Source organism: Orycteropus afer, unplaced genomic scaffold (genome assembly GCF_000298275.1).
Source record: "Orycteropus afer afer isolate SDZICR_OR568_19922 unplaced genomic scaffold, OryAfe1.0 scaffold00016, whole genome shotgun sequence".
Lineage (NCBI taxonomy): Eukaryota > Metazoa > Chordata > Mammalia > Tubulidentata > Orycteropodidae > Orycteropus > Orycteropus afer.
In genome coordinates this window covers 10,718,631-10,734,922 of record NW_006921603.1, presented here as the reverse complement: position 1 = coordinate 10,734,922, position 16,292 = coordinate 10,718,631, and the positions used below count along the sequence as shown (strand labels likewise).

The 16,292-nt window shown below is 35.0% G+C and overlaps 1 protein-coding gene across 1 annotated transcript in view; it reads left to right on the top strand.

The window, feature by feature from the left end:
• JMJD1C (jumonji domain containing 1C) overlaps window positions 1-16,292 on the top strand; it is a 379,129-nt gene that overhangs the window by 253,703 nt on the left and 109,134 nt on the right. Inside the window, exon 3 of the mRNA XM_007959051.2 lies at window positions 7,278-7,391. Within this exon, the coding sequence (XP_007957242.1) occupies window positions 7,278-7,391 (114 nt within the window). The remainder of the gene's footprint in view (window positions 1-7,277; window positions 7,392-16,292) is intronic.

The following is a 16,292-nucleotide window of genomic DNA, read 5'->3' as shown; positions in this document are numbered from 1 at the left end:
TGTGTGTGTGTGTGTATAAAAGGTAGTGTAGTGCCTAAGGCACTTGACTACTAACCAGAAGGCTTTTCACTCTTAATTTGCATCAAGAATTGACTGTCTAGTATTTTTCATTTAATAATTGTGAAGAAGCATCTCCTTTTACTTCAACTAACATGTAGTCTGAAATACTTTTTTTTAAATAAATGCTTGTCTTTGTTTTTTATGTTATTACTTTGAGTTATTTTGATGTTAATTACTTGGATGATTTTATAAAAATTAGTGCTCATGTATTAGAAATATATTAATTTTATGGCAGTTGGTTTGTTAAATGAGTGTAGCTCTATGTACTATTTGATTTTATAGCATACTGATAATATCATAGCAACAAGAACAGCTCATTTTATGTTTATCATACATAGTCAAACCTGAGTTTATATAAGATTGTAAGATTAATCCTATGAAATACTCTAACTCGTTCTCTAATGTATGATGAGTTGTAGGAATATGGTATGAAATGCATTTAATATTTAAAACTTTATAAGCCCTGTATTAAGCATTTACTATTTCTTTGTTGTTTGGGGCTGAGAATTAGGCTTCCATATATATCATATAAAACAGTATTTGTATGTTGAAATCAACTCAGCTGGACAGTGTACAACATAATCTAGTTGGTTACTTTGTAGTTTATATGGCATTGTAAAGTCTTTTATTTTCATATATATTTTCTTTTCATGTCTAAATTATTATTAGGATGAGTTTTATAATTTAATATTCACTTGATACCATTATTAAAAAACACTTTATTTTAAAGTTAAGTTGTAGCATTGTCTATGTTCTAAAACTAAATTTTACTTACATCCTTAGACTAATTATTATTCATGTCTGTTAGTTTTAAAACAAGAAAGGGTTGATTGATTTTTGTTAGTGCAAATCTGTCATACGCTAAATTGAATATAACCTTTCAGTGGGTAACCTGTGTGATGTTTTCTGTGAAAGAAAAGTGGTAGAAAGGATTTTTTCTTTTACCATGATTTGATAAGTTGTTTGGGTACGTGATATAAAAGTACCAGTGTGAGTTTTGAGATTTGAGGTAATTGAGATATCTATTTGGAACAAATTTATAATAAAAGGCCATTTATACACATCATTAAAATATGTAAAGTATTTTCTTGCATTTATAGATATATTTTCAAAAGTTTCAATGCATGGTAATACATTTTCTTTGTTTCTTTATGTAATTTCTCACATTTAAAACATTACATTTAAATTTTAAGATGGAAGTATGGTTGACTAAATTATGTAATCAACATTTTTTTCCTAAATCAGAAGCTAGCACATTTCCCTGAATGTTCTAAAGATTTAAATCTATACTGACAAATAATAGATCTGACCTGATGGTAGCAGACTGCCACATGAAATTTATAATTTCTGTGCATATCTGTTATTTGATTTGTTGAGTGGCTGAAGTTAGCTTATATCATCACATAAGCGTCTACTGTGAAGTAAGAGATTAATACTAGAACATCACTGTGCAGTAGAAATAAAATGTGGGCCACATGTTTAGTTTAAAAATTTAATACTTACATTAAATTGTTAAGAGGTAAGAGTAAGTTTAATACATTTCATTTAACCTAACATATCCAAACTATTATTTGAATGTATAATTGGTATAAAAATGTGTTAACATTTTTCCCTATACTTAGTATGTATTTTATACATACAGTATAAATTTCAATTCCAACTAATCTCATTTTCAGGCACATGTGTGGCTAGTGACTACCATGCTGGACAACACAACATTAGAGTTTACATGGATGTTAAGAGCATATGTTAGATAACACAGCAGAAAAATATATTTTATGCTTTCAGATTATAGGTCTGTATCTGAACTGTCTAGATTAAATTTGTTTTTGTTAAAATTAAAGATATTGCAGGAGTGTTCAAGTCTGCCAAAATAAATAATACCGGTTTGTTTTTCTTTGAGTAAAATGCCTCTGATATTGTTGGTTATGTTACTGATTTCAGTTAAATGAAAAATATTTTAAATTGTTTATTCTAAGATTTTTTCATCAGTATATTTTTAAGGCAAAGTGATTAAATTATTTGCTGGAAAACACCTTGAAAGTATTTCTGATGGTTTAAAGTTATGCTTTATTTTTCCCTCTTGAGACGTGTTGATATATTACATGTTCTCTGTGCTTTTTCAAAACCTTGGTAAATCTGGAAAGCAAAAACTTTGCATTTGTGCCTTTGCTTTAGGAAGGAGACAGTAAACTTGAGCTCTCAGTCTAGCCACTAGTCTGTCTTTGTCTGTAGTTAAAATTATAAGCCAGTCTCTATGGCCGCAGCCAAATGAGTAATCACTAGTAATGTGACTCGTGCTGGAAGTGACTCCATCAGCACCTGTGACGGGGGATTAGTTACAGTTTACAGAGCACCGCCTCTTCCCTTCTCTCAGTGTGTCCTAAGCCAAGTACTCGCTTCTCATTTGGGTGTCTGCGCTGTTGGAAGCTACTGCAGTGTTTCCACACGGAGTACAGTGGGAAAGGTTTTCTCTAGCTGATGGATGGCTGTTTTCTCTATTTGGAGTATCTTACTGGTTATGTAAGCGACCTCGGGAGAAATTATCCTGACCCAGATCGGAGGATGCAGTAGTGCTTCGGCTGCAGGATTTCTTAGTCGTTAACACCACAGTGCTGATGACAAAGAGCGAGTTGTAATCCTCATCATTGCCAGGGCTGAGCCAGAGCAGACAGAAAATCGTCATTTGCTCGTCGGAGACTTGTTAGGTTACAGCCTCTGTTTCGTTCTGTGGTCTTGGCTTTTCTTCTTATACAATGACGACGCTGCATGTGAGCTCAGAAATGCTTGGTTTGAGAGCTATTTGCCCGTGATTTTTGAAGACTAAAGTAGTGTTTATGCTACATTAAAAAAAAAAAATACTGCTGAAGAACAAAATGGAAAAATGGCAGTTATACTTCTTGACCTTTAAATCTGTGTCTTGGATTTCTGAGATCTAAAGATAGTTTAAAATTCTCAAGAACAAAGTACGGTTTGTATTTTTTTGCTTCCTATTTCTTTTGTCTTAATTTACATTTGGTTTTGCTTCTCAGCCTTAGGAAGGCCACTCACTGCCTTTAAAACATTTTGCCTTAACTGTTCTCAAGTTTTAAGAATTTTTAACTCTTTTATTTAAAAAGAGGTTTGTTGCGTGTGTAATATATTCCATAACTCTGAAAGATTAATTTAAAAACCGAATTTAATTATCTAAGTATTAGGAGCAGAGAAATTTTTCAAATTTGGGTTTTAAGAATATATTTCCAGGGAAGTGTGGGGGGAGCGGTATTTGTATTCTGAGGTTTTTTTGTGTGGTGTATTCCCTTCCCCACCCCCCCCAACTTGTTTTCTAACAGCTTAGTGTTTTCCGATAGACCTGACTGGGTGGGAATTTGGACTTTGTTCTCTCAAGTCACTCCAGTCCTTTTACTTTTATTACGTAGACGAAACCTTGACTTCTAAAATGTTGCTTAGATTATTTTCTGCTTCACTATTTTCCCTTAGTTAGATTTATATTAGCATTTTTGTAGATAATGAGTCTGATTTTTTACTTGGAAAAGGAATTGTTAAATGTTAACTGGAGATTGTTAGAAATTCAGACTGCAAACATAAACTCTTTGAATTTCCTGTTCATTGGTGAGCTTTAACATGGTTTGTTTGAGCAGCTGAGTTGTGTTTGAGAACTGTAGCTGATTTATTTTAAAAATATTTTTCGGGGAGGGCTCAAGTGTTTGCCTCTTCCTCATGTGAATGGAATGTGGTGCAGCATGGAGCCCCAAACAGGATACAGTTGTTCTAAGCATTCTTCCTATAGCTTGGTTGGCCTTACTAAAAATGCAAGCTCTCAAGTAAGTATTTATTTTGGCTTTAGACTATTTTTAAAGTATGGTTAACATTGACAAAAGACCTTAAAAGAGCTCATAATCATTAATAAAATTGAAAATGTGTTTTGTTTAAACTATGAATATTCATTTCAAATTGTAATTTTCACTTGGAAATTCAAAGACTGCCTTCAGCATTTGAATAATAGTCTTTTTGTGATTAGGGCCATATTCTGCTGTGACTTTTCATCAGATGGCAGCTCTTTGCTTCCCCTTAGGCTGTGGAAGTTCCTCTTAGTATGATACATCTTTAGAGTCTTGAATTACTAAGTTATGCATGAGTTCTGGTTTCTTTACATTCCACTGCACCAAGGCCCATAAAATATTTACTACAGATTCATCATAAAAGTTGTAGGAGCTATTTGCCTTTACTTAAATATGTATATCTTTAAATACTAAGCTAATAGGTCTTTTTAAAATGTGTTCTGTTGGATACAAAAATTAACAGTAGTTACATCGTTGATTTGTCACTTAAAAAAAAAATAAAGATGTGTCATAACTAGATTATTTTATGGTGCTTACCTTTAATTTTCCGTAAAGTAAAACCAGTCACACATTTTCACAATTGCTCTTTTAATACATGATGGAACATTTATTTAACAAGTGGCTATAAGGTATTTATCCGCACTTGGTGGGAACAGATTTGTAGTTTAAATATAATCTGCAAGTTGTGGCCTTTATATTTGCTGTTTAAAAAGTGTAATATACTTTGGACCTCCATTTATAATGATTATTAAGTATTAAAGTATCAGAAATAGATCAGTGTTTTTAATATTAAAATTTTATCATTGTAAACTAGTCTCTTCTGGTGTCTAAATTCTGCCCGTGGCTTCCAATTAGCTTTCTTAAAATTGAAGAATTTTTTTTTTAATTTATTTTAACCTAGAAATTAAGATTTTCCTTAAAAGCTCAGTGTGATTTAAATTATTTTAAGTTGGCTTTTTGGAATTTATGGTTAGAACTCTGACTTAACCTTAAAGCGCAAAGCTCTGGGAGAGCTTCTGTGGAGAAGGCTTTTCATATTATAAAATGACTAGGTCTCACAGGAAATGCAAACCACCTTGTGTTATTTGCGTAAGAAAGAGGCACTCAGACTAGAGATTTTTCAAATCCTACTAAATTTAATTGTGTCTTTAGCCACTGAGATAATATCTTTTGTGGACCTTTTTGTTAACCTTTTTGTTAACCTTCAGGAGTGGACTTGACTAGCAAGGTACTGATTGAAAAGAAATAGAGCATTTGATAAAGTTCAGTGATTAAAAGCCCTCTCGGGAAGGTGCCAGTGTTTTCTAAACACTAAACTAGAAACTAAACTGACCAGGATGTAATAAGGAAAAGTATTTTTCAGACTAGAGATTAGCTGAATTCATGCCTCTTTTCATGTTAGATATATCATGTCAAGTGATTATATATTGGTGGACATTTTTGAGTGTAAATAAAGTAAATGTTCTATTAAAAACTTAAGTCACTTCTTAGATAAAATAATGAGTAAAATTGACAAAATGTTAATTTTAGGAGTTTAAGTCTGGCAAATGGAAAATACTAGATGGCAACAGTAACTGGACACAGATAAAGTGGAGATTTTCTGCTTTGAGCTTACAATATCTAAAAGGTTAGCCTGTTGTTGTTATGTGCCTTCGAGTCGCCCCGACTCATAGCGACCCCTCCTTGGGTTTCCGAGGCAGTATCACTACGGAAGTAGGATTGCCCAACCTTCCTTCCGAGGAGTGGCTGGTGGGTTTGAACCGCCAGCCTTCTGGTTAGCAGTCAAGCGCCTGAGGCACTGTGCTACCAGAGCTCCCTAGGACAAGGTAAAGGGGGGATGTTATTGTGATTACTTTGTGAGTGTGTGGTACTACATTTTCTCATATAACTAGTGAAAATAAGATATTAAGTTCATTGTGTATATAGTATAGAAATAAGCCACGTTAAATATACTTGCGTATTCCTGGTTTTTTCAAAAACACTCAGAGCTCTGCAATGAATTGAATTTAAAGCTTCACAAAGGATTTCTTAAATACAGAAATTAACTCCGTGAGAGCCAGTCAAATCTAAAGATCCTAATGTTTTCCCCCAGAGTAGTATAGTTGTGATTAGCAAGATGTTAGATTTCCTTTAGACACAGAAAGGAGGGGAAACACGATGGCTTTGGAACTCCTGGGGGATTTTTACTGTCTATGCCAACAGCTTTGGTTTGTATTCAAATGGTCACCAGTTGCCTTTTGGGGAAAAAGTGTTTCCTAGTGATGTAGGTAATTTAGAGTTGGTTAATTTCATTTTCCAAACTTTGGTGTTTTCTTTTTTTTCTTTTTTTGTAGTAAAGTCACTATATGTCTAAAATGGTAGAATTTTGCTTCTGTGTTCAAATTTTTAGAACAGTTATTACAGATATAAGACATTTAGTAATATCCAGGCTTCCTCCACTTGAAAATTCAGTGTAATAGGAAAATGCATGATAGCTGCCTTCTTTCTTCCTCCCCTGTCTGCCCTTTCTCCTACCCAGAGGTGAGTTAAATCCATTATGTAAAAGATTCATCATCTTTAAGAAAATCAAATGACATCTTTAAAGAGAAAAAAAAAAATGTTAAGAGAGTAAGAGAAACTTGGTTCAATAGTGTTGTACCTCTTACGTCCCTCTCTTCTTCCTGCTCCCTTCCCCCACAGCGCTCTCACTGAAGCAGCTGGATTTTTATTTGTGTTCAGGGCAGGGGCGGGGGTGGGGGAGTACAAGGGGTGGAGTTAAAAGACCAGATGCATCCTGATCATTGAAAGTCCTGCTTCTTGTGAATGAGTTAGAAAAAAATAGTACATATTTAAACCATGACTACCCTGTTTTATAGAGAATAATACTTGTGATTTTGGGGAAAAAAAGTTTAGGAATATTTTCTAATACCATTTTACTTTTTTAGACATAATCTCAGCAAACATTTGATATATATGCATGTTTGATTGGAAATTTAATTTTTATTTAATTTTTTTTTTTAAAGAAAACGTGGGGGCTTAATGTGTTATGAGTGCATAACTATGAGGGGTATGGGCTGGGGGTTACTGGACAGGGAGGGGAGAGAAAAAAAAGACAGTAGAACTGCCCCATGGGGTTCCCAAGGCTGGTTTTTTTTTTTTTTAATGTGTTGTAAGTTTTTTGTTGTCCATATGTATTTACCTCATTCCTTTTTAATAGATACAAAATAGTCTTATATGTATAAAACTATTAATTTATATTATAATATAAAACTAATTATTAATTGGTATAGTAAGACCATTGTGATAATGATACTAATCCATTGTATTTTTATATACCCCTTTACATTGTGAGGATACAACCAGAAAATAATCATTAGGCTTTTTTTCTGTTGACAGACTTTCAAACCCCTGGTTGAAAAAAGTGTACCCAGTTCAATCACTGCAGTAGAATTCCTTGTAGATAAACAACTGGATTTTTTAACTGAAGATAGTGCCTTTCAGCCCTACCAGGTAAGAAATTTTAGGTTGCTTTTTAAAATTAACTACTCATTAAACTTCATTGTTCTTCAAATATTAATCTGTGGAAAATACTAAGTTCCAGCTATCATCTATTTGGGTAAAAGAATCTAATACCTTCAATAAATTTTTATTTCATTATAGAATAAAATAACTTACTCTATCAATAAATACATACTGAAAATCAATGGTGAGCCAGGCAGCATTGTCCCTGGGAATACAAGAGTAATAAACTGCCTTCCATTGTGAAATTTACATTCTAAATAATGTTCATTGTTAAAAATAACTGGCTGGATATTAGTATAAATTATTTTGTCTCTAGCTTTAAAGGTTAAGAATTGATGTCAGTTAATGTTATTAAAATAGTATTTATGTACGAATGTGAGTTTAGCACAATTGAAGTTAATTTCAAGGAGGAATTTTCCTTTAGATCGTCATTAACTGAATAATTTTGTTTCTAAATTTTTGTTTCCCGGTGTTGAAATGTAAATATAAATACAGATACATTTAATTATAAAAACATTTTCTGATAGGCCTTTAGATTTAAACCAAGTGAAAAAAAATCAGAGTATTACACTTTAAAAATTTATGATTAAGTTACTATCAGTTCAGTCTTTTAGGTATAAGTAAAAACACATAGAAGTTTATTTTCTTTGTGTATTTAGACTTAAGATTTTTTACTTAAATACTTAAAATACAATAATTGCATTATAAGAAAGGATAAGTGAACTTTTTTTTTTTTTTTTTGGTAAATGAAGTAGAGTCAGTATACATTCTATTTCATTTCATCCTAGTAACTGTTAGAAAAGTAAATGGTAGAGCCACTGCTTCCATGGAAACAATAGGAACAAGGTTAATGAGCAGTGATTTGTTGGTTGTGTAGTTACAATACTTAGGGAATTAGAGTAGTTTAGTGCTTCTTCTATTGGATCTACCAAAATGAGCTGGTAACTCTTCAGTGTAAATGTTGTTTATTATATTGAAGTCTATATAGCTGTGTTCTCTTCATTTTTTCCCTTTATTTCACTAAATGGCTTAGTTGCTGCATTGTTAGCTTTTACTTTTTGTTTATAGTACTTAGCTGAAAATTCATAGTGAATCCCAGATTGATAGTGGAGGTATCAGAACATTTCCCTTGGGTTTAATTTTGTTGTTATTAATCGTGAGTGCTATTTAGCTTAGTATAAACCATATATATTGTATATATTTTATTTGTTTCTGATGATCTTTTAGAGGTTGTTAAACACCATGAATTTAGATGAAATCAGAGGAACCTTCCAACTCTTAATCTTTAGTTCTTCTTAGCACTTTGGAAGTTTCATCTCAGATTTGATTTATAGTGAAATCTTAGTGTGTAAATTGTTTTTAGATATAAACTCCTGCCAGGTGGCCTAAAACTCCACAATGTTTGTTAAAATGATAATTATTGAAAAAACGTTGTAACATTTTATAGGGTTTTTTAAATGTTCACATTCAGATTTTGATGTGTCTTTTTGTTTTTAATTAAAATAAAGGCTCAGGAGGGAAAGTCTTCTGTGACTTGGTGCATTGTATGGTTATCGGTGTTAGCAGGCTAGCTATTTAGACTCTTCTGTTAGTATATATAGGAGCTATGGTAGCATTGTGGTTAAGGCATTGGACTGATAACCAAAAGGTCAGCAGTTGGAACCTACCAGCTGCTCCACAGATGAGTGATTATGCAGTCTGCTTCTGTAAAGATTTACAGCCTTGGGAACCCAGTGGGGGTCGCTATGGGTTGGAATGGACTCACTGGCAGTGGGTTTTGGGTTAATGTATATGGAGTCCCTGGACGGTGCAAATGGTTAAGGTGCTCAGCGACTAACCAAAAGGCTGGCAGTTGAGTCCACCCAAAGGTGCTTGGAAAAAAGGTCCTTGATGTACTTGTGAGTTGTCAGCCATTCAAAAACCCTGTGGAGCGCAGTTCTCTGGTATACATGGGGTTACCATGAATCTGAATGGGCGGAGAGCAACTGGTGTTGGCTACTATGTAGAAGTTGATCTCTGGCCTAGAAGGATACTCTTATCTTTCAGATGTGAATTGATTCACTTGAAATTTTAACCAATTGTGTTTGCAAATAATTCTCTGATTCTAAGAATCAAAGGAGTTAAGCTAAGAGCACTTACTTAATTTAGGATCTAGTTTACCTTAATTTTTGAAATTTTTATGCATTTTAGACTTAATAGATGGTTTATAATACAGTTTTTTTGGATGCATTCCAATTTTACATTTAAGGTTTTTTTTTAAATAGAGTGAATGTAAAAATATATTGCCCAGTATGTAAATATCGACAGCTGCGGTAGTGTTCTAAGTGAAAATTTGCTGCGGAGACTTACGTGGTTCATTCTAGTTTTTCAGATTTATTGTCTTAAATGAATTTGTGAAATACAGACACATCCTTGGTAAAATAAGAATTTGAAGGTTCATCTAATTAGAGTGTTTTAGCTAGCCACTTGTCCAAACAGTACATTAAATTCCTTGGCATCTTAAACATGGCAGCTGTTACTGGCATAGATTTTGTAAATAGTGCTTTGACCATATCTCACCCTTACATAGGGTCACTGTGAGTCTGAACTGACTCGACGGCACCTAGCAACAACAATAATAATATAAGTCAAATGGAGTTTGAGGAAACTTGAACACGCAATTTTTTTTTAGAGGTGTTTTTCATTGTATTTTCTTCTTTAAATTTCATAAGGCAGCTTCTTCTCAATCTGGGTTCTAATTGTCAATTATACACTTCTTATGTATAAAGGAAGCAAAAACCTCTTTTAGGGAAATGGGCTTCGCTTATGTATGTTTTCTAATCTATGATGTGATTGAGTACACATACTTTGTGTTAAAAATTTCCACAAAGACTATAGTTTGTTGTGAACCTAATTAAATGTTTTTGCCATGGAAAATCCCATTCATCACTTTCTTTAGTTTCCTTTTTAGTTTTAATAATACAGTGATAACGTATAGATAAAATGTAAGGTAATGGTTAAGAAACAGATGACTCAGGAATAATACATATTACAGATCCTTTAACTTTTAGGTCATTGGTTTGAATCCTAGCTGAGTGATTTCTATGTTGTGAATATCAGATGGCATATATTAAGTTAGGTGATCTTGTCAGTTTTAGGTGACGTACTTGAGAAGGGAGGTAAGGGTACAGCCATCATAGATTGTAGTTTTCAATATTTGGGAAAGAAAGTTACATAAGGAGAGAAATTGAACAATTATTTTACAGACAGTATAATAGATACATATTAATTAGGCCACTGAGCCAGGATATTATGATACTGATAGGTTTTTTCACTCCCTGTGGACATAAATGAGTTTCTACTTCCTCCTTTTATGTGTGCTGGCTGCAGTTAACTTTCTTTGAAGTAGAGAGGGAAGAGAAAAGGGAGAGGAACTAGGAGAGAACTATGTCTGAGAAGGAGGAGAAAAAACAAAATATTGCTTCTTAAATATGCTATTTTATAGGTTCCAGTTTATATTTGTTTGGGGGGATTTATTGATTGTAATTATTTCTGTGATATTGTTGCTTTAAACATGATTTGAGTTTTATTAGCTAATGGAGACAAGACTTGTTTAAGTCTTTCCTTGAATTTGATTCAAGTTTTGATCAAATTCATATAAAAACCATTTGATAAGGAAATGTGAGCATTCAGGATACTTTTGAAATCATCTTGTCATGGATTTCGGCTACTGGCCATACACACCCCTGCAGTTTTCAGCTTAGTTACTTCATAGAGGATATAAGAGATTATTTCGTATCTGAAAGTTGTGTATGACTCCATATCAATTAATCTGGGTTGGTCTGGTTTGTTAGTCCAGTATTTTCTAGGAATCACAGTCCATTTTGCTTGCAAATGTAATTTTAAAAATAGGGCAAAAGGCACTAGTTGAAGCCTTTAGAGATTTGATGCAGAATGTGCTTGTTCAGAATTATACCCCATGTTTACCTTCTTGTGTACTACAATTAATGGTATTACTGAGATCATTTCTCTTGAATAAGGTAGAATCATAAATCCTAGACTAAAAGGATTAATGTCTTGAGTAATAATGAGATGCTAAAAGTTTAGAAATAAGACTATTAATAGCAGTTTCTGTAAACACATGGGGTTGCCATGAGTTGGCAATAAGTTTGATTTAGTTTTTATTATCACCTTATAGCATTGACGGAACTACTTTACTAAATGCTAGATACATTACTATTGTGTTGTGAATTCCTGGTTGAAGGAAAAGGGTATGGGTAGAGCAAACGTGAGTATTTTTTTAGTACTAGGATTAAAGATGACATAAAGATTTGAACAGAAAAGAATCTTAAAGTATCTACTAAATGAATGTGTTTATATTCAACCAAATCTATTTATCTCTAATTCTATAGTACTTCAATGAGAAAGGAGCTCTGGTGTGTAGGGCCTAAGGCACTTGACTGCTAACCAGAAGGCTGGCAGTTCAAACCCACCAGCCGCTCCTCAGAAGGAAGGTTGGGCAATCTACTTCTGTAATGATATCTCCTCAAGGACGGGTCTCTGAGTTGGATCCAACTCAACAACAGTGCCTTATGTTCAATGAGAAAGTTGTTTTTCCAGTTTGTGTTGTTTTAACCTGTAATTTGATCATGTAAATATAGTGACTTTGGTTTTAGATTATTCCTAAGGTAGTAGTTGCTCAATACATGTGGTTTGCTAGAAATAGTTCAAAGGATTGCCTAGGATAAGTTATCACAGTGGAATGTAACAAGAGGCAGGTATTGTTTCCTTCTAAGTTTTTGTTATTGTGCTATGTAAGTTTGGAATTGCTTTACAACCAGGAAGAGATAAAATGCAAGGAAGATTAAATTTAGCCCCCAGTCACCCAAGGTGAACAATTTTTTTTTTTTTTTTTAATTTTATTTTGATTTGGGTGAAGATTTACAGAGTAAATTCACTTTTCATACAGCAGTTCACATATACTTTGTCTCATGTCATTGACCAAAATTTACAATGCAACAGCTCCCCTCCCACTTCCTCCCCATAGTTACCTCTTCCCAGTGTCCATCCTTCCATACTCTTCTGCGCCCTGAGCTGTCTCCCTGTGCATAAGCAGCCCTTCCTTCTCCCATGATTGTTCTCTCCAGGGTGTGTGTCCACCTGAGGTAAATGTTTAACTCACTTGCCTGTTCTTTGTTTGGCTGGAAACCACAGGTGTGGGTTCAATCCCAGACCTGAAGGGCAGCTAGGGGCCATAGTCTCAGTGGTTTCACCAGGCTCTATTGGACCAGCAAACCTGGTCCCCACCTTCTTTTTTTTTTGCCTCCAAATGATTTTGAGTTTTGTTCCACATTGTTCTCCCTCTCTATGCAGGATCTCGTACATCCCTTCCAAGTGGATGACAGTGGTAGCCGGGCACCATCTAGTTCTTCTGGTCTCATAGTTGTATAGGTTGCAGATCAGATGGTGTACCAGTCGCTAGGACTGATTGTTTCCATTCATTTGGTTTTCTTCTTTCTTCTTGACGAGGAGACACCCATTGTTGCATCTAGATGGCAGCTTGCTAGCTTTTAAGATCCCAGTCGCTACTCGCCAAAGTAGGAGGTGGAACAATGTTTTGTATAGTATGTTATGCCAATTGAGCTTGATGTCCCCTGCGACTATGGTCCCAAGCCCACAGGATCAACTACTCAGTCCCTCTGGGTAGCTGGCTGTGACCAAGCAATGACCATAACCTTGGTTTTGTTTTTGCTAGCTAAATGTTACACTTTGCTGACTTGAATAATTGATATAAGTGATCCACTGACAAACATTTGAAAATTTTGTTGGTAGAGATTTAACTTAGAAGCAGATCTAGTGTCCGGAGTGCTATGATGGTATTGCTAGTAGTTGACAGGTGACTGTTGGTTGTGGGAGAGGAAGGGCTGTGTTTTCAAACATTTCCTTACCTTCACTTCAAATTATAGTTTACCTGTATCACTTCAAAGCATTTTTATATAAATAACATTCCTATAGTGTAAGTGAGCTTTTATTTGACCTGGAACGGTATTTATTAATATACTTATGTAATACTTGTGTACCAGAATAATTCTCAGATTAGTTCTCTTCCTGATAACAAGTTACTGCTTCCCATTAGTTAACTAATAGAATAAGCAAACTTCTTTAATTGTCAGAAATTACCTAGCAGATTGTTTTTTATAAGATTTTTCCCCCTCAACATTTGCAGCAATAATGACTGAACTCAATAAAATGTGTTTTATAGACATTTCTAAGAAACACTGAGTCACATCCCCTGTTAAAATGTAAGAATGGAAGCACCTTAGAATGAAGGTACTGCATTGTAGTTCAGGATAGGGAGAGCAGAGAGCTCAGAGAGAGGAGAGGGAATAGTGTCTTGAGCTCTTAGTTATTCCATTGACTGTTGATTCACCTGATCTTTACCTAGAAAGGAGTCTTTACATTTTAGACACTCCTTAGGTCTAAAGGTAACAACCAGAAAACTAGTTGCTGTTGGGTCGATTCCAACTCATGACAACCTCATGTGTGTCAGGGTATGTGTTCCATAGGGTTTTTAGTGGCTAATTTTTTAGATCTCCAGGCTTTAGTTTCAAGGTACCTCAAAGGGGGACTTGAACCTCTAACTTTTCTCTTAGCAGCCCAGTACATAATTGTTTGCACCACCCAAAGACTGAATCCTAAGTCTAAAGGTAAGAGTTGACTTAACTTTAAAAATATGACTTGTGTAACTAAGCCTTTCAGACTGACTTCATTCATTTAAATGTTATTAAAACTCTGTGTTTTCTATATTCACAGCACCCTCCTAGGTGCTTTATGAACTTTAAAAATTGATGCAAAGCTATGTTTTCAAGGAGGTTACAAACCTTGACAAGTATTTATACAATTTCCTTGGAGTAAACTTGTTATAAGGAACCAAAAACACATAGTAAAAACTTCAGTAATACAAAGAAAGGAGAAGTCAGTAAAGACTGGTATGGCTATAAAATGTCGTAAAGGAGGTAAATCTTGAATGAGATTCACTAGACTGGAGATGGAAGTGAAAGACAGGGAGAGTAAACAGAGATGTGTGACAAAGTACAACAGAACCAGTGATTTTAGGCAACAGTGGAGTATCGGCCTAGCTGGAAAAGAAAGTATGGTTTTGAGTAATAGATACCATACTAGGTAAGTATGATGAGGTCAGATAAAAGAGGAAATAGATAGCTGAGTAGTATCTTATATGCCGTATGAAACATTGGAAGCTTTGAAGCAAGGGAGTGACAAAATTTTCAGTATAAACGTAGCAGGCTAATTATCGTACTGCATCAACTAATTGATTGGTTCTTCACTAGGATCTTTTGTTTTAGAGATACAGTCTAATAACATAATGGCTAAGATGAATTTTGAAATCAAATCAGGTGAACATGGGTTCAGATTCTAGCCTTGTCATTTGCTAGTATGTAACATTGGGAAAGTGTAAACTATTGTAAATAAATGGTTTCCTTATCTATAAAAGAAAGATACCATCTATTTCAGTGTTGTCAGATTAAATGAGATTAGTTAAATGAATATGTAGAAATGGCTCAAAAGAAGGTAACTATCATCTATGCTTGTTGTTAATTTCTCTTGTAGATGGTGTCTTAAATCTTTCAGGAGGATATTTGAAACCTCTCTCCTATCATTCATATATTCATTTGATATTTCTTTCTGATATCCTCCCTCTTACTTTGAGCAGTCTGTCTTAATTTGTCTCTTCTTGAACCCTTAGTATACTTTGAGCAACTGGTGCTAGATAAATTTTTTCAGCTACCATGCAGTCTGCAGTCAGTGTATAACATAACTCTCTTTGTAGGTAAGATTTCATGGTGACTTTTTTTTTTCATGGCGACTTCTTAAACTATTGTTTTAAGGCAAAGATATTAAAAAAGATGACTTCAGGATCCTCTCCCCAATGTATCCTTCCTTTTTTTCCATAGATAAAGTCAAAAACTCTGATTGCTAGTGATAGTTATTTTTGCAATATAAAGTATGTAAGTGGCACTCGGCAAATTATAGAATTGTTTTGTTTAGTTTGGCTTTATGTAATACTGGCTATGGGAGGAGGCTGTATGGATATAGTACTACTGTTGTTATGTGCTATTGAGTCGGACCAACTCATAGCGACCCATCCCTGGGTTTCCGAGGCGGTATCACTACGGAAGTAGATTGTCCAACCTTCCTTCTGAGGAGTGGCTGGTGGGTTTGAACCACCACCCTTCTGGTTAGCAGTCAAGTGCCTTAGGCAGAATATAGTACAAGGGTTTGGAAATCCTCTAAACATCAAGAACAAAAAAAAGCTACTGCCATCTGGTCATTTGGGAGCTCTGGTGGCATAGTACTGCGAAAACGGAAAGGAGGCCACATCTTCCGACCTCCTCTAACCCTACAAAGGAAGACAGGATTACCAGCAGTAACCCAAGGCCTATTCCTGCCAGGCCAGACATGCTGCCTCCCTCCAGCCCTTTCTCCAACTGTTCCTCCCAGAGCACCCACCATCTCTCTCCTGGGTTCGATAATTCACTGCAGTGGCCACGCAGAGCTCACAGATTATGGGGTTTATTAGAGAAGCACCACAGGCTACAATTCAAGTTCAGGAAAAAATGCTCAGTCTCTCTCCCCAGCCCACCGTCCCTCAGCCAATAGTCTCTCAAAGTCTCTTTCCCAGCAGTGCTGGTCCCTCGGTGTCTCACTCAGCAATGCATGTCTCTTGCGTCTCTTTTCCAGCAGCACGTGTCTTTTTCAGGGGTGCGTGTCTCTTTCAGCATCACGTCTTCCTCAAGCAGCAGTCAGAGAGAGTTCTGCCTCTAGGAGGCCTCCTTTTGAGCCCGGCAGGGTGGTCAAACTAGCCAATTATAGCATCAGAACTCTAAGCAC